General features: G+C 30.7%; 1 protein-coding gene across 1 annotated transcript; it reads right to left on the bottom strand.

Annotated features, from left to right (window-relative positions):
* Nucleotides 1-14,713: 14,713 nt before the first annotated feature.
* On the bottom strand, nucleotides 14,714-15,895 carry LOC112690030 (zinc finger MYM-type protein 1-like). Its single transcript, XM_025563918.1, has 3 exons — nucleotides 15,215-15,895; nucleotides 14,945-15,150; nucleotides 14,714-14,846 (listed from the first exon to the last, which is right to left on the bottom strand). The coding sequence occupies exons 1-3, from the start codon at nucleotides 15,893-15,895 to the stop codon at nucleotides 14,714-14,716; spliced, it is 1,020 nt and encodes a 339-aa protein (XP_025419703.1).
* Between the last annotated feature and the right edge of the window lie 11,162 nt (nucleotides 15,896-27,057).

Below are 27,057 nucleotides of genomic sequence, written 5' to 3'. Positions count from 1 at the left end.
GATAATAGACAATGTAAATAAAATATAATTAAGACCATCACATAAATTTACATAATTATTATAATATATTTTTTAAAGTTTCCAATAACTTTGAGTTATGTAAATATACTTATCTAAAAGAGTAACGAATACAAGCATAAGAATACATAGGTGAATACATTATATTAATACTTTTAAAACATACATGATACTAATAACATAATAATGAATATACCTAGTTTAAAATAAATTATTCAATTACAATTTGTATTATGAGGTGACACTTATGACGTGACGCCTTATAAGGTGACTTATAAGGTGACGCCTATTATAACGCTTTTGTTACATCTTTTGAGCATTTGATTGAAGGCAGGGGCGTAGGTATAGATTATTAATAGGGGGGGGATTTAACTTGAAATTATTATAGTAATAGAAAAAAAACAAATATGGGTACATTAAAAAAATTATTTTTATATTATTATAGAATTTTCGAATGGGAGGGGTTTGAACCCCCAATCACCCCCTTACCTACGCTACTGATTGAAGACCAGTCAGAACAAAAGTAGAAGAGTTTAGTTTTGAAAGCATATGAAGGGTTACGGGGAAGAACGATAATAGTCAAAAAAAAATAATAATCAGATAATATAATATCTTGTTTGTTGGTTTTTGAACGAATTGTGACGTGAATCGAGTTAGGGAAAAAAAGATCACAGTCAATGATATAATACAGGTTTAAATATTACCATGACGGCAAAAAAAAGATCAGAGTCTGAGTAGAAACGTGAAAAAATGATCAAAGTCAAGTGTATGGTTTTTATTTTTAATACGTAATTTTGAAGTTATGACGTATGTGACAGATGACGTATGTTCAATGCTTTAACATTATTTTTTCAAAATTTTGGATTCGAAAGTCAGACAACTAATTATTTTTTGCGATTCGTGTGCAGGTCAGAACAAAAACTTTATGACAGTAAGATTTTTTCATTACATGGTCTGTATAAAAAAAAGTTTCGATAGCATAAAAATGGTGTTCCCAATTCGTGGTCACTCGTATTTAGAATGCGATAGAAACATGGGAAAAATAAATTCTAAATCTTATACCGAACTACCTGAAGACTGGAGGAATATCTTTCTACAGAGCCGTCAAAAAATCAACACCTTTTAATGTTATTGACTGTGCCATTGAAGTCGAGTTCAAGACGTGGACAGATTATTTTTCAGATTTATACCCAACGAAAAACCCGATTCCAATGAGACCCATTCGAGTGCTACTTATTGAGAAAAGTAAATCTCGATTTATAAACCATTAGTCCACATATCATGGGCCTTACTTATCACTTGCGCCACTAATAAAAGGAATCGAAAAAATAAAATAAATAAGAATACTACTCTTGTTCTTTTATATGATGGTCCCCTACCAATAAAAAAAGCAAAACTTAATGACCTACTACACCTAAAGCAATTTTTAACCAACTCGGATGCACAACAATTCTATGCTGCACTCAAGTCAGATGAAACAGATAGAGATGACGTAGATGTAGAGTATGTAGATAATATATCAATCGACGAAAATGAAGATGCATAACGGGAAGAAAAGATCAATGTCAGTATTTTTATTTTTATTTATTTTTTCTAAAATTTAAAAAGTAAATTTAATATTTTTTTTATTCGTTATATGACGTAAAATTAGTTTTATAACTACAATAAATATTTTTGAAATATTTCGTTCTTTATTTCTTGGGTTTTTGAGTTCTGAAACTTTAAAATTTCAATACTGAACATTTTAGGAATATTGACTATTATCGTTTTTCCCCGTAGCCCTTCATATGTAACCATAACTGTAATGTAAATACAGATTCATATCTTGTGCTAATATTATATTTTATTCTTAATCTATTTAACTTTTTGTTTTATTTATATATTGTTCAAACATCACAACAAGTAATTTATTTAAATTAATTAATTATAAACACGAAAAAATAAACCACTCTTTGAATAAAAAAAAAAAACTGTAATGCATTATAGGTTGTATATGCAATTTACAGTCGTTAAACAGAGGTAATAATGAAAGTCTGCTCAAAAAGTATTAAAAATACATAATTTTGCACCTAATTAAAAAAAAAATGAATTCCCCCAATACGGTAGTAGGGGCCTCGCGGCAGTTAGAGCCGCTACTGCCCAACATTAACATTGATATTTTTACATCAAAGAAGTAAAGTAGAAAAAAAAAATACTTAATACATTACTGAAATTTTACAATATCATCTTGATATTCAGTATATCAAAAAATAAAATAGATATTCAAATTATATAAGTACATTACAATAAAAGTTTCTAATATTACTAAGTATTGTAATTATACTCATCTAAAAGGGTAATGAATACAAACATAAGAATAAATAAGTGAATACATTATATTAATACTTTTAAAACATATATAATACAAATAACATAATAATCGCATAAACGATATAAAATAAATATTTCATTGATTTATTATTTTGGTAATATTTTAATTTATAATTTTTAAAGAAAATTAAAAAATGTTATTCCAATCTTCTAAAACCTAATATTAATAGTTATAAATGAATAATAAAAATAAAATTAATATGTATTTAAAATCTAATTAATTTTTTGTTAAAAATACATTCAGTTGATTGGATTTTCCCTTCTTCAGCCATCTTCATAATCATATCTTCGTAGGATTATGTTTCTGGAATACGAGAAATTCGCTTTTTTGCTGAATCTACATAGAATTTAAAGCACTCTAGCATTTGTTTAGTTGATGGTGGTTTCTCATCAGATTCCTCCTCATCCTTACTATCAATCACATTTGGTTTCGGCAATTTTAACTGTATTTCACCACATAATTCTTCCTTGGTTACTAGAGCAGTATTTTGGACTTCTTTGTCAATATTGTCAATATTGTCCTTACCGGTACTAACTAATTGCATTTATAACATGTTTTTTTCAATGTATGTATGTAATATATGTAATATGTACATATTTTCCTGATTTATTTAATTTTCAAATGATCCTATTAACCGCTGTGTGTCGAATAGACGAATTTTTTGCTGTGTTAGTATATGTTCAAATCGGGACCAGCCGTTTTGAGTCAATTAACCGTGAGTCCAATAACCGTGCGATCATTGTACCTATTAGTTAATCGAAATTATATACTTGATGTATTAGACATTATAGAAAGTTCCTCGATGAAGAATAATCAAAATGATCTTAATAGTTTTTTTGATTGAAGTATCTATTCAATTATAAGTATTTCAAATCTAACATTTATGAACTTCTGGCACCTAAGAATAGATTTGAATGCATAATGCTTTTTGATGCTTTTAATATTATTATAATATGCCTTAAAAGAAGCATTCACTATTATACTATTTTTAAAATTATCCCAAGAGGATACGTCATATTATTATAATTTAATAGGTAATAGGTCTTCTACTTATCACCAAGTCGTTATTTATTGCAATACTGTAAGTCTGAAATAGAATTGATGTCTCACGTATGATTACCTAAATTTTTGTTCGCGTTATTCGTATTTGTTCAGTATAGTACACATGTTTATGGCGTGAATTGTCAATTTTTGTTGGTGTAATAATTTCATCGTAACATTCATAAGTACAAATTATTATTATTTTTGTATTACGCTATGTCTTAGCTAGTGCGTTTTTAGTGTGTGCACGCACCACAAACACAAACGCAGAATACAAAATAGTTTGTTTTTTGTCGCATGCGATATTTCCGCACTAACTAGGAGTAGAACCTAGTGTTAGTATTTTTAATTTTAATAGATATTATAATTTATAAGCTTCATACACATATAAAATAATCCCCTCTTCTCCGAAAGTAAATCGTAGTTACACCATTGCTTGAAATTAACAAAATGATAGTTTGGTCTAAAAAATTGTTGTACAGTTATTTAAAATATTGATATTTATTACATAAACAGATAACAAAAAATATAAATATATGATATATATTATATATCATATATTACATATTATTATATCATATATATTTTATTAGTGGAGAGGAGATTAGCCTCCCCACCACCCTCCGCTAATGAAAAATAATATTTTTCCTTGACTACTTAACATCCATATTAACCAATATTAACCCGAATAATAACGGTTATTAATATCCAAACGTTAGTTTAAATGTTGTATTGCGGTGTTTGAACACCCGAATATATTCAACATCCGAAACCCGAAACCTGAAAAAATTATTCGGGTGCAAAACTTTGCTTTTTGGGGTACTTGGGATAAGGATACCTGTTTTCATAATAGTTGCTGACCAAGATTTAAAATCTTCAATATATTTTTTAATAAATAATTAATAGAATTAACCTTGAACTAAAATGTGCAGATTAAATATCAAATGTTTCATTTTACCAAGAACTAAAAATATTAGCTTGATTACTCGGCTTTGCACGGAACATTCTTGGCCGTGACATAAGTTTTAATAGATTATCATCTTACACTATTTAACAGTGGCGCACATAGGGGGGTTAAGGGGTTGTCCCCCCCCAAAATTTTCTCCGATGTCTAGGTTAAAATTTACAAATTTTACAAGTTTGAAATATGAAGAGCTAGTATTGAATACCTAGTATCATTGATTATAGAATAGTCTATTCTATTATCTATGCTATTATTTAAGTCAAAATATATTAAAGATTTGCATAATTTTGTTAATTGTAAAATTTGTTATATTTTTACCTTGACCCCCCCCCCCTTTTTTGGGTGTTACCGTAGAATCTATGCCTTTTTAAGTATAAATCACCCGAAATAACGGTGGAAATAATAATTTGTTATGTAATAGGTAAATATTAAAAATAGCCATGTCTATCATACCTTACTGAACCGTTTACTATATTTAAGCATATACTAATATCCAGTGCTCAAATTTGGGGGGGGAGGGTGCAGGGAGACGGAGCTCCTCTACTATTTTTTTTTACGTACTCCAACTATATTTTTTCACCAGAACGGGGGACGCCACGTTCATCCTAATTAATGTCCAAAATAATTTTATGCGAATTTCAATTTACGTCAATTTGATAATTTATAATATCAAAACTATTTTCATAATTAAAAATTATATGGTGGTTATGATAAGGGACAACGTCATTATTTCTGAAGAAATATAAATGCCCGCACCACAACTAATCTTCTAAGACCGTGGCCCGCACTAAAGAATAAAAGTAAATAAAAACAAAAACCAAATACATGATTATATCATTAGATTCATGAGACTGCCTGATCGCCTACAATCATGTTAATTATTATTTTATTTTTATTTTCTATTGTAACATGTAGGATGTTGGTATTGCTATCAAAATATATTATATTTGGAATTTAAATATTTTTTTAACTGAAAAATGGTATTCAAAATATATTTAAGGTTGGTGGAGGGAGGGAAGAGGGACGATGCCCCCCACGGGTCTGTGTCAAATAATTGCGCACGTGAAACGCAGTTTTCAAATCGTTGGACTGAGCTCCTCTACTTAATTTTTACCAATTCGAGCACTGCTAATATCCTTATAACAATGTTCAATTTATTTTGGATCATTTTTTTTTTTTTTTTTATTCATTTTATCGAGAAAAGTCTGACAATTCGAGATTTCAAATAAATGCTATTTATTGAAGTGCATTTGGATTGCACAATATTTTTTGTTTTTCCTTTTGTGATTTGTACACAAATGAATCAGAAGGTTTTCTTACGCGTGAACATGTCACACACAGTTGTCTATATGAGAAGCATGAATTTTAAAAATTCAGTCCACACACTTGTTTTGATTGTCCTTATGCTTTGTTAATGGCCATTGCAAAAGCGAGTCGCAATGGAAACTGCAAAAGTTTGAATTCCAATGGCTTATTTGTTGGAGTCATTAGGATGCGTGGTACCTAATAATACATGTTTGTCTTTACATTTTTCGTTTAAAATGATGGCTTCGATTATGTTATACATCAGCTTTCTCACTGAAAACCTAGTATCATTGCAGAGGGGTGATGAATTGATGTTTCATAAAATAATGATGCGAATGTCAATTTTCAATGTTAAGACGTGCAGCGGAATGATAAATCAACTGAATTTATAAATTCAGTTGGATTGTGTTCCAAGTGTAATACATTTGCATTTCAACATGTAGAAGAGTTCTTGCACATTAATATCATGTACAGAGATCAAAAAGAAGAGTCGAAAGTCGTTTTTGGAGGAGAAGGTAGATGCTCTGTGAAGTTGGTCAAACGCTTTCAGTTGTAGCAACAACCAAACAAAAACTGCTCGTTCGGGCCTTATCAGGTCTACTAATGCTTCCCTTTACTTTTTTTTGTATCAAAAGGTAGACAATGTCCATCTTCAAGCTCTAATCTATCTCTGTGCCAAATTTCATCAAAATCGGTTTAGTGGTTTCGGAGTCCATCGGACACAAACCGTCCAACATGTCGAGTAGTTTAGGAAGGTACAAAGGACACATAAACAAACATTAATTTTATGTAGCTGGATTATCTGTTCTTCCCCGGGGGATATTTTATTATTTTGGATTAGAAAACTGACACGAATCCCTAACCCAAAAATGTTAGGTTGTAAAAAGCATAAAATGTTATAAATCGAATATTATTGATTTTTATTGATTTATACAGTTTAATAATTTATTTAATTGTTAATCGATGTTTATTAAAATAAACATATTAAACAAATCAAATATTTCCTAAGTCACCAAATAATTAAAAATGTATACGTTCAGTCCAAAACTGTTTCGATCCTTAAATATGGGATTTTCGAAAAATCCTTTCTTATTACAAGGTGAAAATATTAAGCTGGGTACATACTATGCGTTTTAGACGCTAGCGTACGTGTTTTAGCAATTTATTTTTGAAACAAATATTATCGGGAGCGTACATATGGGAAATGGTGTACCTAACCTCATTGTCCAAAATACTGTCAATCGGTATTTAAACGTACTCATGTACACATTGTACAACGTTTTTGTTACTTTTGTTATATAATTTGTTCTAAAATAACGTTAAACAGATTAGATATAAATGCATTAGATGATATGGAAGCAACTTGCTTAGCTTATACATTGTATAAAAGATTGCAACAACGTAAGGAGGAAAAAAAATAATGATTAATCGTCAATGGTGGGTGCACCCATTAAACCTTAAATGGCCTAAGGAAGGTCAATTCAAAGTTACTATTTCTGCGTTGAGGCAATATCCAAAAGAATTCTTCAAATATTTTCGTATATCACTTCCATCATTTGATAACTTGGTAACATTATAATATAATAATAATTTATAAAATTTGATTAATTTGAGGTGGTAGGTGTTGTACAGCAAGTCGATGTCTGATAACCAAATAAACTGATTAAAAGCAGAAACGCTGCAAAACGCGACGTCGCAAATGCCCAGTATGAATACAACATGGAAAATACAATGTTTAATTTTAGATGTTCCGCGTCCAAAACGTCCAAAATTAAACCTGCGTGTTTTGAAGCTTTTGGACGCGTGGTTTTTTTCCCAGGTGTGAACATGAACATGATCACATGTTGATGCGTGTTTGATTTTTGGCGTTCGAACGCCGCATCTAAAACGTTCGAAAACGCATGTAACCAGCTTCAGAGGAACCACTATTTTTTCAAATTTTAGGTGCGTACGTTGAATAGTTTTTGAGATTCAACGATCAGTGAGTAAATGGTATTTGGATTTTATATATCTACTATATGTAACTAATATAATTGGAGTATTGGGGTACAGGCTATACATGATTATTTTTATCGATCAACTTATAGGAACAATTTAGCTTCAGTAAACGGCATTTAACAATATACTTAATAAACAGAATAACAGATGTAATAGCTTCCTCATTGGAAAAAAACAATATTGTTCTACTGTATTTCTCGTTGTAGCACAGGCTCTCGACCGCGTGTGGCATAACGGCTTCCTGTATATAATAAAGAAACTACTACCTCCTTGATTTTACTTATTTCTTAAATCCTATCTTAATAATCATCAATTCACCGTCCGGGTACGTTCTTCTCGTTCCTCCTCCTCCTTAATACAGGCGGGAGTCCCTAAGGAGTAATTATAGCTCCTCTTCTTTTCAACATATTTACAGCAGACCAACCTACTTCCCTTAATACCTTCGTTGCAGAATACGCCAATGATAAGGTAATCATCACAACTCACAAAATCCAAATATGGGCAGCTAACTCACCCCAATCTCATCTCTCTCAAATTTAAACCTGGTGTGAAAACTGGAAAGTAAAAATTAATGAAACAAAATATAGCCATACTACCTTAACTTTAGAACAAGGTATCTTCCTTCGACTTACTTTCAATAATATTTTAATCCCTACTTTTCTGACCACAAAATACCTCGGTATCCACTTCGGTTAAACACTTATATGGAGTCACCATATACACACAACCAAACTCAAACTCCTCAATTACTTCCTAAACTCCAAGTCAAAACTAACAATCAACATTAAATTAAACCTATACAAAAGTCTACTAAAACCAATTTGGACGTACGGCGTCCAAATTTGGGGCTCAGCAAAACAATCAAACATAAGAAAAATTCAACATTTTCAAAACAAAACATTACGTTTAATCACAAAAGACCCATTCTAAGTCTCGAATCAAACGTTACATACAGACTTAAAAATACAGTTTCAGAAACTGCTGCCATAACCTATCAACGGTACCATAAGTCACTACCTTGTCATCCAAATACACTAGCAAAAAATCTTTCTAATCCTATGCCTGGAAACTCTTCTAAAAGATTGAAAAGGAAATGATGTCGCGATTTACTCTTTGATTAATCATAAAAAAATAACCCAAAAGTCGGAGTGTCGTCAGTAGATGGCTTCTCCACCCAAGTCCCCAAGTCTTTGTTAATCTTAACCTCACCTATGCTTTTTTTTTTTATTTAACTTCTAGTAAAAACTATGACAGCTCAACACTTAAAAATTATCACAATTAGATATTAAACATAGACAAAAACAATAAATAGTGACAATTTGACAAAAATATATATTGTATACAATAAGGGTACTTATAAAATACTGTGCGAAGAAAATAAATACAACTTAAACTAAAAAGCCAGCTTCAAATAAAAAAGTAATTATTTTTTTAATGATCATTTCAGATTGAATATTAAGCATTGGAGAAAGATATGGTGAGACATTTAGAGATTTTAAACAGTGATTTAAAAAATTTTAACAGTGACAAACATTTAGTTTAAAGTGAAGGACAGTCAAATAATAAATGAGATATGTCATAGACGCTTTCAGTTATGTGTAGAGTACAAAGAGGGAAGTTATTTAACCCAAGTTTATATGCATGATCTGGAAAAATCGGATGGCCCACACGAAGTCGGTTAAAACGGACTATAGAAGACCTAGATAAGTCTAAATTAAATACCAAGTTTTTTTATTAGAGATGAGGGAGACAATATATTTATATTTGGAAGCAAAGTGAGCAGGCAAATTATTCCAGTATTTGGACCAAAGACAGGTTATGTGACGACGTAATAAAGGGGTAAGATCATTCCAAGGTAATTTAGCGAGAGGAGGAAGAATAGTATTGAAAGTACATTTGGCGAGACCGTCAGCCATTTCATTACCGTATATACTGATGTGTACAGAGATCCATATAAGTTGAATTAGTCGATTAGACTGATTTAGAAAATATAAATATGATTTAATTTGAAATACTAAAGGGGAAAGTTTAGAATTAAATGGATTAGATATAAGAGATTGTAAGCAGGACACAGAGTCGGTGGCAATTAGATAATTATTAGGAGCTAAGTTTGAGATAAAACGAAGAGCTTCGAGTATAGCGTAACACTCAGCAGTAAAGGAAGAGGAAGAAGGAGGTAGATTATTAGAGAAGAAAACATGAAGTTCAGGTATGTAGAAAGAATAACCGGCAGAAAGGGGAGAGACTGAGCCATCAGTATAAATGACGATGAAATTAGAAAAATTGAGAAGGAGGTAATTGTAAAGGAATTATTGACAAAGGAATTAGGCATTGATTTAAGTTCAGAGATAGATAAATCAGAGAAATTAATAATTTGAACTGCAGGGGTAAAGAGAAGAGAGTCGTAAGGATGCTCATAGAGTGGAAATTTATTTGAATTTATAACATATTGGTGAAAGTTGGAAAGAATGTTAGCTGCAATAGAGGACGGGCATTGCTTTGGGTATATAACGCCAGGTGACAAAAAGGGAATAGAAGGTATCAAATATAATATGGGTAGAAAGAGCTAAAGATTTTAATATGAATTTTCCTGCAAGTCAACTTCGATAACCGGCCCAGGGGTGGACCTTATGTCAATATTATATACCACATTATAGTTCTGAGACAAGACGTTTGGAGTGTATTTATTTTTTTCTAGTTGGAATGCCGAACCGAAGAGAAAACAACCATAATCTAATTTAGAACAAATGATAGAGCGATAGATGGATAACAGACAAGTAGGATGAGACCCTCACCACGTGCTAGATACGGTCCTGAGAAAATTAGCCCAGCGAGATGTGATTGTGGAAAACGAAGAAATATGAGATTTTCAACGTAATTTCATGTCTAGAGTGATGCCTAGGTAGGTGACGATGGTATCAAAAGGTGGTGATTATCAAGGTGAATATTAGGGTAATTTGAATATCTGCGCTGAGTAAAAATGACGGATTTGCAATTCTCAGGAGCAATTTCCAGTGATATGTTTGTTAAAAAAATTTTAAGATCAACGAGGGCAGCGTTTAAGAGTTCTATAGCGAGAGGAAGAGATTTATTTGATGAGAATATGACCATATCATCAGCGTAAATAAGGCATTTGTGACTACACCTAAAAAGACTATTAGCTACTTTGCTCATGTATATATTAAACAACAGCGGACTGAGGCAACTCCCTTGAGGTATACCTGTAAAAGTGAAACGAGTATTAGAAGAGACGAAAGGTGAAGAGAAAACAAGATTTCTTTTGTTGGAAAGGGAGAGTAAGATGTTTCCAAATATTGGAGGAGCGTTCAGAGAGATAATGTGATCGACGAGAATATGAATAATGACAGAATCAAACGCACTCCTTATATCTATGAAAGTAGCAACAAAAAATTCCTTATTGTTGAAGGAGTGATATATATTACTAATGAAGGTTGAGAGGCATTTCATGGTACCCAAACCTTTTCTAAAGGCAAAGAGGTTGGGAGGCAAGATAGATTTAGATTCGAGCCACCAATCTAGTCTGGTTATGAGCATGAACTCAAAATCTTTGCATAGTGAAGATGATAAAGCAATTGGACGAAACGATGTATTTGAGTTTGACTTAGGTATGGGAATAACTCTGTAAGAGCACCAGAAGATAAAAAACTACTGTGTAGCTAGCAAGTTATTGAGTATATTAAGTAAAGAGACTAACGACGGAAGAGATGTTGTGGAGTCCAGAATCTATGAATTTCCGTGAGGAAATAGCAAACTTTAATTCGGACAACGTAAAAATGTTGGTAAGAACATGAGAGTGAGCTAAGAGAGGGTAGCATCGGGGACGACTTTCTGATTCGGTGGGGACATGGCACGGAGAGACTTTAGAACAAAAATTATCGAACCAGTTGTCATTGTCAGGGCGTTTAGTGAGGCTTACACAGTTTTTAAACCTTCTGGCAGTGGCCCATATATATTGAATTGAGCAAGAAAGGTTTATGTTGGAATAGAAGTTTTTCCAACTGTTTCTTTTTACATTTTTAAGCTGACGAGTGGTATGGGCACTCACATTACGATATTTAAGGAGATCAGATAGACAACCTGTACGACGAAATATTTTAAAATGTAAAGATCTGGTTTTGACGGCCTCGGTACAGGACGAATTCCACCACTGGGGGGGCGGGGGCGGGTGGATGGGATTTGTGGTTGGTTGATTTGACTGGTATTGTCAATTTTGCAGCGTTTATTATAATTTCAGTAAGATTTGAATAGGAATTGAGGAGGGTATGGTCCTCGGAAGACTGAGAAAGCGTGTCGTGTATATTAAGTGAGAAAGAGGTCCAATTAGCCTTATTGCAATTGTAGAGTATAGGGCTGGTGAAGTTATTGGTTAAATGCTGATTGGAAAGATTAAGAATTGAGAGGCTCCTGTTGATAGTTGTTATGATAATGGGAAGGTGATCACTGCCATAAGGCTCACACAAAGTGTGCCATGAAAGGTTCTAATATAAATTAGGGGAACAGAAAGATAAATCAATAGCCGAGTCGGCGGAATTAGGCCGTCCGACATGTGTTGGGCTGCCATCATTGAGTATGCTGAAACGGAGTGAGTTGATGATATTGTAAATAATGTTTCCACGGTGAGATGCGGAGACAGAGCCCCAAGTGGGATGGGAGGAGTTCAAATCACCACAGAGTATAAAATTGCTGGAGATCAGGCTGAAAAGTGAAATCCAGATGTTAAAAGGAACGTTGGAACTACTAGGGATATAGCAGGACCATATATCTAGAGGAGGTTGGGAATCCGAAACGATTTCAACCCCTAAAACGTCAATTTTGTGTTTATAGAAATTATCTTTAGTGGTCATTTCAATAGGAATTAATCTAGATTTAAAAGAGTGATGGATTTCTACTGCCACGCCACCAATATATAGCAAAGGTGTAACATTTTTTTTTTTTAAATTCTAAAGCATCTTTATAAGATAAATTTACAGTAGCCTTGATTTTTTTTATAACTTTTTGAGCTGACCATTCCTGACAGCTATGGTCTATAGCAACATGTGGAAGTTTGCAGAAGAGACAGGTCGGGTCTGTGGTAAGAATGGATGGGCAATCAGTGATAGAATGTTTGGAACCGCCGCAATGGCTGCATTGAGGATCACTGCGACAGAATTTTTGGGTATGCCGATAACGTAAACATCTATTGCATTGTACCGGAGAGCGAATGCTTGGATGGACGTCGAATATCATATTGTAAACCGAAATGTATTGAGATAGCTTGGGACACAAGAATTTAAGTTCAACGATGCATGTGGGTACGATATTGCCATCTTTTTTGATTGATATACGTTTGATGCTTACGATTTGGAAAGATGATAGGACTCCATCCAAAAAATCGTCCTCAGAGACGTCTGGATCGAGTTTAATTATACCAAAAGAGTATATAAGGTTCGAAGAAATACTAGCTGTAAAGCCATGTTCTATTAAAACATCGGAAGTTAAACATAGATTACCATTCGAAATCGAGTCAAAAATAATCTTGATTTTTTTTTGCGCCAGCGGTTTTGATGTTAATTATACCGGTGAAATTAGTAGAAAAAAATTTGGCTGCTTTAATAGGATGCCAATTACCTAAGTTTTTTTAAAAACGGTGCATCAATAAGTATCATGACGGGACCGTTATAATCAGCAGTGAAGGTCTGTTGTGTAGGTTGATACGACATATCAATAACATTGGGATTATCGGTAGAATACGTAGAAATGTTAATTGGCGTTGAAATCACACCAGTGGTGGAATGCGAAGTAGGATCATTAAAATTATCAGAAGATAAGCTGTTAATGATCGAGTCTAGCGACGTACTGTTTTCCGTAGATACGAGATTATTATAATCGAAGGCCGAAGTATTTAACATCGGAGCGTTGTTTAAAATTTGTTGAAGTTCAGGGGACTTGGGAGAGAATGAGTTGGCTTTTAACTTACGTGCGTTTTTTTTTTTTTTGAGGTGACAGGTATAGCTGAAGTCAAGTGCACGATTAAAAGTCAAAATAGGTTTTATTTTGTTAGGAGCAGGTGATTTACCCAACCGTGAGTCGCCATCCGAAGACGACGACATATAAAGGTAATTAAAATGCACTAACAATTAGATACAATAAATAAATATAAATAATAGCTGCGATAAGAGTAGACGGAAAAGAACACAACCGAACACTGCGACAGCAGAAACGCGAATGCTCACTTATGCTTATTATACTAAATTGTATAGATTGTATGAATCAATAAAAAATAAAAACATAAATAAATAAAATAAAATTTCTAGAAATAATTTATATCCACACGCCATGGCGCGCCAGTTATATAGTATATAGGTTGCAGATACCCGCTGACCACCATGCTGTGCTGCACAACACGTATTAGCGGTAAATATTTATAATTGTTAATTACTCCATTTAGACGCAATATTTTTTTAAATCGTTTTTTATTGCACGGTGAAAATATAAGAAGAACCTCTATTCCAAATTTCAAGTTCGCACATTGCGTAGTTTTGTGTAACAGCGATCACTGACTAAGTGGTATTTGAATTATATATATACCGTAGATAGATAAAGTTATAGTCAAATTTTATCGTAATCAATAAATTTTATAATGATTAAAATTAAAAAAAACTAAAATCTAATTAACATGTTAGCTGTCATGGGTAGTGCCGGTCAAGGCCGTAACTGGAAATTAATTTCGGGGGGGGGGGGGGGGTAAGCCAAAAATGTGTGTTCTAATTGTATTATAATATTGTGTAGGTAATTAAATATGGTTAAAAATTCATAATATTGTAGAATTATAAATAGTATTTATTAATGAAATACACATTAAAAATTTTTTAGACTTAATATTAATTAGATTATTAAACTTAATTCTATACATTTAGTTTGAAAAATGGTTTATATTTTATATGAAAAACTCTATATTTCTTTGTTTTTCATTTGAAAAACGATTGATTATTTCTTCTGGATCTACAACGATATTCCTATGTACACTGAGTAAGGCTAGGCCAGTCAATCGGTCTTCTCCAGTTGCATTCCTTAGGTAATTTTTTATTCTTTTCAGCGTCGAAAAAGTTCTTTCCAGTGTCGCCGTAGTTACTGGTAAAGTTGCCAAAACTTTTAATAAAAATGAAATATTTGGGAAAAAATTTTTGTTACAATTTGAATATGCTTCAAGTATTTCAGGAGATCGTTCTAATATTGGTTTATCACACCATTTTCTTTTCCAAAGTTTTAACTCGTTCAAAAGTGCATCCAAATCTAAAAACTCTGAGTATAATTCGAAATCACTTGCTTCTAATTCAGAATTAGTACATTTATTGGGAAGTAAAAAGCACAGCGAAGATATTATTTTTTTATGGTTAGTGAAGCGTTCTTTTAATTGTCTTATAAAATCATCAAAAAAATGGTATTGCAAAAGCTATACGAAAATATGTTTTCGGACAATTAGTAACAATATTCACACGATTTTGTTGACGAGCTACTATTCTGGGAATTCTAATATTTTCTTCTCCATCAATAGATTTTAAAAGAAGTTCAGATTTTTCAAAAATGTCATTAAACGTATGATCAATATTTTCACGTAAATGAATTAATTCGTTTAGTATTTTCTCGATATGTTGTACAGCTTCTACTAAGTCACAACTAACTGATTGTAAACTTTTACACAGTGGAAGTGTCATGGAAAACAGAGTATTTGATGTAACCATACTTAATATAAATTCACTAGTAACTATTGCTCGATAAAATTGAATTGATTTTGATGACGTATTGATGTCTTGAACTAATTGTAATTCTTCCAAAGTTTCAACAATGGGTTGGAAAATTTCAACAAATCTTTGAATTCCGTTGTGGTTTTCAACCCAACGAGTGTCACACATTGATGTCAGTTTATTCCACTTGCTATTAGGTAAAATGTTTTTTATTTTAGTTTTTAATATATTTGTCCGCATAGCCGAACTTTTAATGAAATTTCCAATAGATTTTATTGTACCAATACAATTTCTGACGTATTGAACATTGCACGAATGAGCTAGCGCTAAATTTAAAGAGTGCTCACTACAATACACGTAAAGTGCTGCTGGATGACTTTCCCTTATAATAGTTTGGACGCCTTTAAGATTTCCACTCATGGACGCAGCGCCATCATAACCCTGACCGACCATATATTTATCGTTAATTCCAAGTGCTTGTAATGAATTTATTATTACAGAGGCTAAATTTTAACCAGTTGTACTGTGAACCGGTACAAATTGTAAAAAGTCTTCACGTAAAACATAATTAATAGTATCAGTTGTCTCTATTGAATCTATATATCTAATACAAAGAGTCAATTGCTCTATGCGTGATATGTCAGTAGTTTCGTCAACGAGAACCGAAAACGACTTCGCTGCATTAATTTTACAAACTAAATTATTTTGAATTATTTTCCCACAAATCTTAATAAAATTATTTTGTATACTAGGACTTATGTACATAGCGTTTAAAGACTGATTTTCAATATGATTAATTAATTGTTTGTCTCCGCATGAAATTCGCATACGCAACAGTGCTCTAAAATTACCATCATTATGATCAGGTTCAACAATATTTAAATCAAGAGGACCCGAATCATTTCGCCCTCGAAGTGCTAACTCTTGTCGGCCACATAAAATAATTGTTTTTATAATTGGAACGAGTTTTTTTTCTATTTTCAGAAATTTGTAGAGCTCTTGCGGAATCGAGTTGTTGTCGAATATCTGGTTGAAGTTTGGTATACGTGTTAATAAAATTTTAACCAAATATTACACTATTTTTATGAAATTGTGTTGTGCTATAATAATACTCCTCTTCAGAGACGTGTCAAGTAATTCAGCACCCTGGGACAAATTTTTTTCTCGCCCCCATAAACCTTATAATTATTCTACTAATTGTTTTCTTATCTATGAGACACCATATTACCACACCACGAAAACCAACTAAAATATAATATACAATATAATATAATTTTATTAATTTATTTCAGTTAAAAATAATAATAACAAATTAATCATTAACATATTAATTAATACATAAAAATATCAAACAATGTTTTATAATTTTTTTCTTGCTTTTTTTTTGACAAATCTCTGGACTAAAGTACTCAATACTGTTTACAACTTCAGAATCCATATACAAAAGTGATAACGATGAAGTTTTTCATTTGCTAATGATGAGCGGAGGTATGTTTTTACCCTTTTCAAAACAGAAAATGAGCGTTCGCCACTAGCATTTGAACAAGGCATGCATATAAATATTGTAAGTGCAATTTCTAACGATGGAAATGTGGAACTTATATTTTATTAATGCTTTTAATAAAGCATGAAAATAATTTTTTCGGGATTGCATCCATTATAAATTTCAGACATGTTTTAAGCATTGTCTAACTTTGTCCTCTAAAGTTTTTGATGTCAATCCCAAGATCAAAAAAAATTTGAAGTATAGTCAATTCCATATATTTTGCTTTATAACCGACAGATGGTAAAAAACTAAAAAAAACGTTCAACAGGTGAACCATCTGGTAGTATATATCTTACTGCGACTGTAAGTTGATCAACTTTTGAAATATCAGGAGCAAAGTCTACAATAGTTGAGAAATATTTAGAAATTTTAATTTCATGTACAATATTTTCTAAAACAGTTTTAGTCATTATAAAATTAAATCGTCACAAATGGTATTAGACAAATATGATAGGTACATTTTCTTCGCCTTTATTTGTATACTTATCAATATATGTAGAAAGAAGTGGATCAAATTTAGCGATTAATTCAAAACATCCTAAATAATTTCCATTGTGACCAGAATCTATGATTTGATTATTACCTCCAAATGCAAGTCCTCTAGATGACAAGAAAATAATAGTTTCAATTAAACGATGAAATACTTGTTGCCAATATGATTCTTCTTTTTGTATTTCAATTTTAAGCTGCTTGTCTATAGTTTCTAGATTTTTAGATTGTTTGGAGAACCATAATTTCACTGATATAAAATGAATTTGATTTTTTCATGATTTTTGACATGGTCTAAACATTTTTTCTAATTTATAAATCCTTTACCTTCATTACTAAATGCTATATCATTTTGTGCAAATAGAAGACAGTAAAAACAGTATAAAGAATTTTCTGAACAAGAATATAAAACCCAATTGCTAGATTTGTTTTCACCATTATGTAATTCTCTGGTAAATACTTGCTTAGGAAGATACCGAGAATATTTACCAATTTTACGCAAAGTTGATTTAAATTTGATGTTCTCTAAACAAGTTGATACTTTATTATGTACTAAATAATTTATTGTGTTACTATTTAAAATCCATTTTAGCACTGTGTTATACATCCGAATATTTTTGATCTTATAAAATTTAGTATTATAGTCAGTTATGTACTTTTTATACCTAACGATGATTTTTTGAATTAAAATCAGTCATATTCTTTAGTACTTTTTCTATAATATTCAAGACAATATTTTTATTTTTTTATATTATTTATTTTTACAAATATTTATTTTATTGAAAATGTTAGTTTTAATAAATTATTTATATATAATTATTCAATAATTATTTGTTATTATTTAAAAATATTAACCATTTTGTTGTTTGTATTATTGTCAAAGATATTTAATGATATATAAAAATAATAAAAGTTTGTTGTTAGATTAATATTAATAAATAAAATGCATTTTAAGAAAGTATCTTTATATAATATAATATATTAATTAAATACATAAATTATTAAATACTTACATTATATATGCCAATCTCATCTAGGTTATTAAATTCTGATGCCTGTATATTCAAATTTATCAACTCTTTATTTGTATCAGGGTCAATAACTTAAAAAACAAGTAAATTAAATAATAAATATTTTTTTATTTTTAACAAATTATTATCAGAACCCGAAATCAGCATCTGCCCATCAATATTATTAATCGTTTCCAAACATTTAGTCTCCACTAAAAATAAACATAAGACTACAATTTTTTTTGATAATACACAACATAAATAGATTAAAATTAAAATAAAAAATATTTAAAAATTTAAAAATTGAATGTATATACAATATAAAAAAGGTACATACCACTAGAACTAGGAATTTTGATTGAATCTGGATCATCACTATTATTAATTTCAAGATTCTCAACTAAACAATAATTTAAGTGATTTTATTATAATAAATATAGGCCCAGAATTAAATTAATTTCGATTTTATTTAGTTGACTATAAATTTATTAAATTATATTTTTGTACCCACCTGTCTCTAATTTAAAAAAATAATTTTGTAATTTAGGAATTTTTGAAATAAGCAAAGTATTTTGTATCATAGGCGTGCGCAGACTTTATTCGCAGGTTATGTATTAAGAAATATAGGGCCCCTCACAAATAAATTTTCTAATCTTCCCTTAATTTATTTGCATTTTCTTTTAACGCATGTGAGATTCAAGTTACAATCTAAGTTTTTGCATATATACTACTTAGCTTCTTTACTTCCCTTAGAATCTAAAATCACACATAGTTTTACAGTAGAATATTAAACAATGCACTGTAGAAATAAGTAGTTTGAAATTTGATTTATATTTATTAAAAAAAAATTTATTATTTATTTAAGATCAAGTATGTACTATATTGAATGCTTTTGAATAATTTTAACATATTTATAATGTTGTTATTTTATGGAGAGTACGTAAAATCTAAAGTTCAAATCTTCTTTTTATCGGCACACATGCTTTGAATTCATCTATTACATCTTCAATATTGATTTTTGATGCCATCTTTTGCTCGATAAATATTAACATCAGTGAATCAAGACGTTCTTGTAACATAGTGTTTCTAAGTTTAGACTTTACAATAAACAATTTGGAAAAGTCCCTCTCACACGAGCAGCTTGTCACAGGTATTGTTGCAAATTGTGTTAAAGCTTTATTGAAGTTTGAAAATATTATTTTCCGGTCGTTTTCTGATAACCAATTCAGCCATACTACAATGTTTTAGTTGATGACCCTCTAATAGAAGTTCTATCAGACATATTTGTAATGAGCTTAATTTCAGACTCAAATGTAGTATTCAAATTAAATTTTTCCTTCAACATTGAAATATCATTACTATCAAGCTTTAATTGATTTAAATTTCCTGTAGTGGTAATTAAATTCAAAGTTTCTTAACTTAATAATAAATATGGGCCCCTCACATGAAGCCGCAGACTATGCAGCGGCATACCCTGCATACCCCGTGCGCACGCCTATGTTTTGTATTATTTTTTGATTATTTTCTTTTGCTCTCTTCCTATTTTTACTGCCACTAGTTTTCTTTTTTCCAACTTTATTAATCAACTCCATTTTGAGAATAAGCAATAATTCAAAGTTCAAATACTAAACTAAAGTTATCAATAAGCTAATATATATAAAATATAAGTCAAATTACCCAAGTCACAAAAAAAGCTTATTAATTCTTAATTAAGTCGTCAGTCAATAACGGTTAGATTAAGACATTTGACCATATTTGGTTTTCAGGGTTACAGGAAGAATATTGAGGGCAAATAAAGGCGCTCCCTTACTTTATCAAAATTACCGTGTACGTATGTTTGGTTATTAATTATGACATTTTGATAACAAAAACTTGATATTAAATGATAACAAATTTGAATTTTTCATTAAAAAAAGAAAAATAATATATTCAATACCGAATCACGTCATACGTATAACTACAAGTTGTATTATTTATATTTGTCAAATTTTAAGCTATAACTAGATACGGCCATATACCCGCGTATCATTAATTTCTCATAAGCTACACGCCATGGATAAAAATAGCGTATTGGGTTTACACAGTACACCCTTAAATAAACCACAGGTTCTAGGTATAAACATAATGAGAATGGACCCTGATTATTTATAAATAAAGTAGTAACTACAAATAATTTATGTTAAATAAAACTATTTAATTTTGGAACCTAAAAGAACCTTTATAATTTAAAAATTCGGTTAGGTTCCGGTACTTCATTTATCAAAACAAAAGTTTGGGTTCCGGTATCGGTTCCTATTATTTAAAAGGTTCCGGTTCCAGAACCGGTTCTTTTCGGTTTAATTCCTGTTCCTGCTTCAAACGATAACAAATTTATTTATTGGAAGTTTTACCAAAATAGTTCGGGATATCCGGTAATTCCCTTGGCCTATGATGTTATAAAAATGTCATACCAGGCTATGTGCAGTGCGGGTGCTACCTAAATATTTTAGTTAATATTTTATTTTAGTTTCGTTATTATTTTCAAAAACTGAACCAGAAAAACCAAAAAACAAATAATTATATACATTTGAATTAAAAATAACTATTTCGTGAATGACTAAAATAGATTCTATAAAATGGACTGGCTTGGTATGGTGGGACTTATGGGATCGCTGGCACTACCCATGGCAGTTAACGTGTTAAGATACATTTGAAAATTATCCTTTGAGTACATTTTTACGTTTTGAAAATGAAAATTACAATAATTGAAAATGAGAAATGACTAAAAGGTTCCATACGGAATCTTAAAAATATTTATGTTTTTAATTATTTGTTTAGTTTCTTAAATGTTGAATCATTAAAAATTTGATTTTTTTTTAAAAAAAATTAAGTATTGTAATTTTTTACTGATATTTATGCGGGGTGGTGTGACTCGCCGGACAACAGGCACAATGCCCGGTGACCTAGTGTGTTGGTAATAATTAATATTTTGTAATATTTATCTGAACATAATTGTTATGATATTATTGTCCAGATACAGCAAATCTATGACACTCTAATAATTTAGTTAATTTATCTAATACTCTTATGTATTTATTCTATTCAAAAAAAATGTAATTCCAAACCACTATGGTGGTGATGCCTCAGGATTATTTTTTAGTTATCTAGGGCTACAAAAAATGGGATTTCAGGAAAGAAAAAAAAATAATAATTAACTAGTATACTCATTGCGAAAATCCGCTATGGATAATTTATTTATATAATAAAAAGTATAGGTGCAATCGAATCAATAGTAAAGTTGATTGTGCACACAAAACTTTCCTCAAACTCAATGAATTTAAGCAGTTAATAGCTCAAAAGAAAGAGTTTGATCCACTGAGTGTTCTGAGGGGGAAAAGATCAAGATCCGTTCATTAGAAGAGGAGCTATGAGAATGTTGCTTGAGTGAATGTGTCCCATAAGAAATATACTGGGAAGAATCTCGTTGGTAGGAATTGAGTAAATTTCAATGATTAATTACATATCTGTGTCTAAATACCTTTCATTTAAAAAAAAAAAAATGAAGGAAATTGGTCGGATAGAATGGCTAGACGGTTTGACTTTAGCTTTCAAACATTTTTTTAATATATAAGATATGAGTTAATTTTTATATTATTATATTTTAAAATTTTAAATGATTATAACTAAAGAGCGGATTTTTAGGTTCTTAAAAACTTAAAATATGATGCTAATATGCTCAAAAAAAACCCTAAAATATTCTCTTAATATTCCTTAACCTTGTAAATATGCGATAAAATGATTTTTTTCTTAAACAGATCAATAAAAACATTAAATTACTGTTATAGGGCCATTTCTTTGGTAACAGATAAATTATTTAAATATAAAAATTGAAAACAGTTCATACATAGGAGTATAAATATAGTAAAATTATATATAAAAAAAAAAATTAGAGCTCTTAATACACGTGAATTTACGGAATTCATGTGTCACGTGTCACGTGTCAAATCCAAAATAAAAACGTATAACCTTAACTTATTACTGTACTAATAATATTTTATTAAAACTTTAAGCACATAACATAAAATTACCAATTTTACCATTATAAAAATGGATTTATACTTTGGATAAACACGTATTACACGTGACCCATGAATTTCGTGATATGTGTTTTAAGAGATCTAAACAAAATAGTTAAATTAAAACAATGAACAATTTGTATTCATCATTCCTTGTTAAAAGATAAATTATTTAAATAGAAAAAATGAATAAAAGTTCTATACATAGGAATATAAATATAACAATCAAATTTTTTTTTCTATAAAAATCACAACTCGAAAAATTAATAAAATATGTTTTTTTATGAACAATAATTGAACACATTCAAAAATATGAAAAATAGGCTAAATATTCTCTAATGTCCAAAATATGCTAAAATTTGTAAAATAAATATTTTCCAAAGAACTCTATGATGGGTAAATCGTTTACATTTTTCATCCTCGTAAATCTGCATAAAGCCAATAAAAAATGTGTAAAAACCTAAAGATCTCTAATTATAACACTATGACAAAACAACTTTAAAATAATTTTGCTTATGAAAAATGATTATATTATGTCTAAGGTTAGGCCAGTGGTAGATCCATGGTCCTACCTAGCCCGCTCTGGCACCACCATTATCCACATATAAAAAAAAATAATTGATCACTTTTGACCTACTGCTGCACCTCCATATTTAATGTAAATGTCTCAATATTAACCATTGACTATCGATCTATTGTCCCTACCCACTGAAATCGATGGGAGTTTCTACTTTGCACCACTGTAGCTAGGTAGTCAAAAGTAGTGATTGTAATTTGCACCATTATAAGGATATGTAATTTGCACCACCCTCAGGTAGTCGAAAGTAGAATTTTTAATTTTCACCAAAATGAGTATCTGTTTGATTATTCCTCGGTGTCTTCGTCGACGTCGAAACAAGAATCGAATGACAGTAATCATTTTTTGGGATTTTTTGCAATACCTGGTAATATTTTGATTTTTGACGTACAATTATCTTTCGTATTCGCATTTTATATATATTTTTATATAATGTATATCAGTTTATTATTTTTATCGAATACTAAGCTAACCGTTTAGTCTTCCCGTTTCATGGTAAAAAATATGTACCAAAGTTTATTTTATTGCAATTAAAAATGATTATTTCCAGATTATTCCATTTTCATTTAACCGGTTTTTAACCGACACAAAATGCTATCAAGATCCTGGTATGTTTGTATATAGTCACTGGTGGTTCTTCCTTTAGTGAAGCCGAATTGATATTTTCCTACTTGTCTACTATATCAATTGCGAATGCTTCTATCCTTTGTAAGATAGTTATTGAGAGCACCTTATATGATGTGTCTAATAGTAAGATAATTATCAACTTTTGTTGCATACCTCTTTCTTGAAGATTAGACAAATAATCAATGATATCCGTTCCTGTTCTATTTGTTCACTATTGTATACAATTGTTATAATTTGATGTAGATTGATTAATATTTATTTTTCTACGATATTTAGTAGTATAGAATTTATATTATCATTTCCTGGAGATTGATTATTTGTTATTGACATACCTAATGATTATTTAAATTTCCTCGATATTTGATACTAGAATTTCATATTCTACTGTATAATACTCTAATTATTCGTAGATTTCATTGCCGATACTTCCCATTTTGTTATTTATCAGTTCTTCAAACAATTCCTGAAATTTATATTTAAAATCTCGTTTGGTTCTGATATTATATTACCACTTTTGTCTGTGATGTTATACGCGCTTTATACCCTTTTTTAACCGACCTACACTTATTGAAAAACAATCTCGGTTCTTTCTTATAAAATTCGATAACTACTATAACTTTTTTTTTCCATTGCACGTTTCTGTTGCCTTCGTTTTTTTTATTATTTTGTTTTTTTATAACTTTATTTTCTAATGTTATAAGTTATGAATATTTATTTATGTTTTCAAGTGAAAGATTTAGTATCATATTTTGCCTATATAAACCTTTGTTGTTAACCGTAACTCGGTACTCCAAAATATATCAACAATTTTTATTTGATTTTACACTCTTATCTTGTAATCTTTCAGCGGATTTTGTTATTGATTATTTTGTCTTTAGTCATAACTTATTCGATTCATGTTCATGTTTTGGTAGATTATATTTTCTGAGATTTTTGGATATTTCTCTTTGGTATGTCACTATTCCCTTTGCGTTCCTAACTTTTTCTATGTCTAGTTTGTTATTATTTCCTCCATTCCTCCATTTTACTGATAGCTTTAGTGCAACAACTAAAAAATGTTCTTTGGGAAATAAGTGCTGCTAACTTTGAAATCTTTTGAGTACAAATCAACTATCATGTGACTATTTTCATTTGTGGTAGCGTGTCAGCTCTCTTTTCCGATCGTTTGTCCAAAGGATATTTTTTCTACATACTTAAGCGTTTTAATCGCCAATAATTAATCTAACACAGTTTTTAGGTATTGCGTTATTGGTAAGTTATTTTTAATGTACCATAGAAATTATTATTCTTTTCGGTATATACCAGATGACATATATCCTAGGGTGCCCAAAATTGAAAATTCAGGGGAGGGGCAACATTCATTTTTATTAATAATCAAACACTTTTATACTAATTGAATATAAATTGCAATTTTATTTTATTTTTCCCAAATTCATCAACAAATTTTTTAGCTAAATTAAGTTTTTCGATTTTTTTTTTTTTGTGTAAATTTAACATACATAATTCGAATAAACGATTCTCACACATTGTTGAATGTAATCAGCTATAAATATTAATACACCTTGGTACCAACTATGATTTTTGGGATTTTGGGTTATTTAATTTGGAAATAATTATTTTAAATAGCTGGAAAGCTAGGGGTAGTTATCCCCCCTGCCTTTCCTTGCGGGTGCCCTTGCATATATCGTTATAATACAAATCATTAAAATTATTTATTTATATTAAATATATATTAAATTTATTTATTAAGCTAATTTTATCTTTCATGGACAAAACTTTACCATAGGAGAACGAATTCTGGGAATCGTAGATACATATATCATAGATTATAAACCTATTGATAATGATCACCGATCACATGTGTCTCCTCTCTGGATTTTTAATGATGGGCGTTATTGAATGTGTAGGAGCTTAACATTTTTATTTTAAAAATGTAAAGGTTTAAAAAAAAATCGTTGAACATCAGAGCAATCTTATTAATTGACCGAATAAAAAAAATAAAAAAGGCACTCGAATGATGATAAAACCAAAACAATTTAGTGGGGCTCATCGACCTAATTCGACACTGGTGGCGCCGTAGGTACATCGATTTCGAACAGTGGACACAAAAAGTATTTCTTTATCACGAGATACATAATATTTTATTTACTAAAACCGACGTCTCACCACTGTCCCCTTGTCCAAATTGTAAAAATCAATAAAGTTTAGTATGTGTATATATGTATACGCGGTTGTGAACACTGCGTATGTACAATTATACACTAACACTAATTCCTTTTTCTTTATTCTCGCAATAATATCACACTTGGCATCCTATTTTACAATTGACTTATACAGTCTGTTTTGCTTTTAATCAGTTTTAAACAGTTGCACACATTTTTAGAATCTTATTTTATTATTACGATTTTTTATTTATTTCGTATGGTACGATTTACGATTTCATCATGAGTTGCCACTGCAGCATTTTACAGTACGGCGATCACTTGCGGTGGTTAGGTTACATTATTTGTATTTAAGTGATGCGACAGCTGATAAATTCTTATTTGAACTATTTTTAATAGAAAATTTCAATTATTATTTTACCTGTTTAATTCGAGTGTTTAAAATTCTTAAAAGTACAGAATAAATATTTTGTCCTTATTTTATTTATGTTGATTGACCTATGTAATAACAAAAAATAAGTACATTTTTTTATTAAAGTGTTTAGTTAATGGATATCTTCCCCGAGATTATGCCATTGGTCAGGGGTTAGTAGCGCATAGCCCATAAAACACTCAGAGGCATAACCGTGAATATGCTATAGTCGCTCTGTATTACGTATTTACGTGTTATTTTATACGATCACCGGCACCATGCACCATTTGGCCCGGGGGTGAGCCGCACGTCCCAGATTCCCGCAGGGGAATATAAGCGTTTTCAGTACGGCCGCACACGCGCGCTGAAAGTAATTCGCGGTAGTGAAATAATTATACGATTCTTCGAAGTCTACAGCGCATATAGCATGATCGAAGAGAGAGTGAGTGAGAGAGAGTGAGTGAGAGAGAGTGAGTGAGAGAGTGTATGAAAGAGTGAGAGTAAAAGAATGATAGTGAGAGGGAGATTGAGTAAGAGAGTGACACACGACGATCGGTTTGTGTTCCGCACCGACAGAATCACCAGGCTAGTCCACGGCGGCGGCTTCGTAGTTAACCATTACCGCAGTCGTCGTCATAAGTACATTATACCGGGGAGCAGGTATATGCGATACACGAGGCATTGAATACCATTACCACCGTCGTCGTACGGATCACGGCAGCGGCGCGATTCGGGGA

Source organism: Sipha flava, unplaced genomic scaffold, assembly GCF_003268045.1.
Source record: "Sipha flava isolate LNK unplaced genomic scaffold, YSA_version1 48_pilon_pilon, whole genome shotgun sequence".
NCBI lineage: Eukaryota > Metazoa > Arthropoda > Insecta > Hemiptera > Aphididae > Sipha > Sipha flava.
The sequence above is the reverse complement of the archived record's forward strand: the minus strand, read 5'-3'. Positions and strand labels throughout refer to the sequence as shown.

Coding starts and splice junctions, on each gene's coding strand:
- LOC112690030 (XM_025563918.1), bottom strand. CDS start 15,895: ATGGTCGGTCAGGGTTATGATGGCGCTGCGTCCATGAGTGGAAATCTT. Junction 15,151..15,214: donor ATATTAGAATTCCCAGAATA/GTAGCTCGTCAA, acceptor ATTTTCGTATAG/CTTTTGCAATACCATTTTTT. Junction 14,847..14,944: donor AAACTTTGGAAAAGAAAATG/GTGTGATAAACC, acceptor TTTTATTAAAAG/TTTTGGCAACTTTACCAGTA.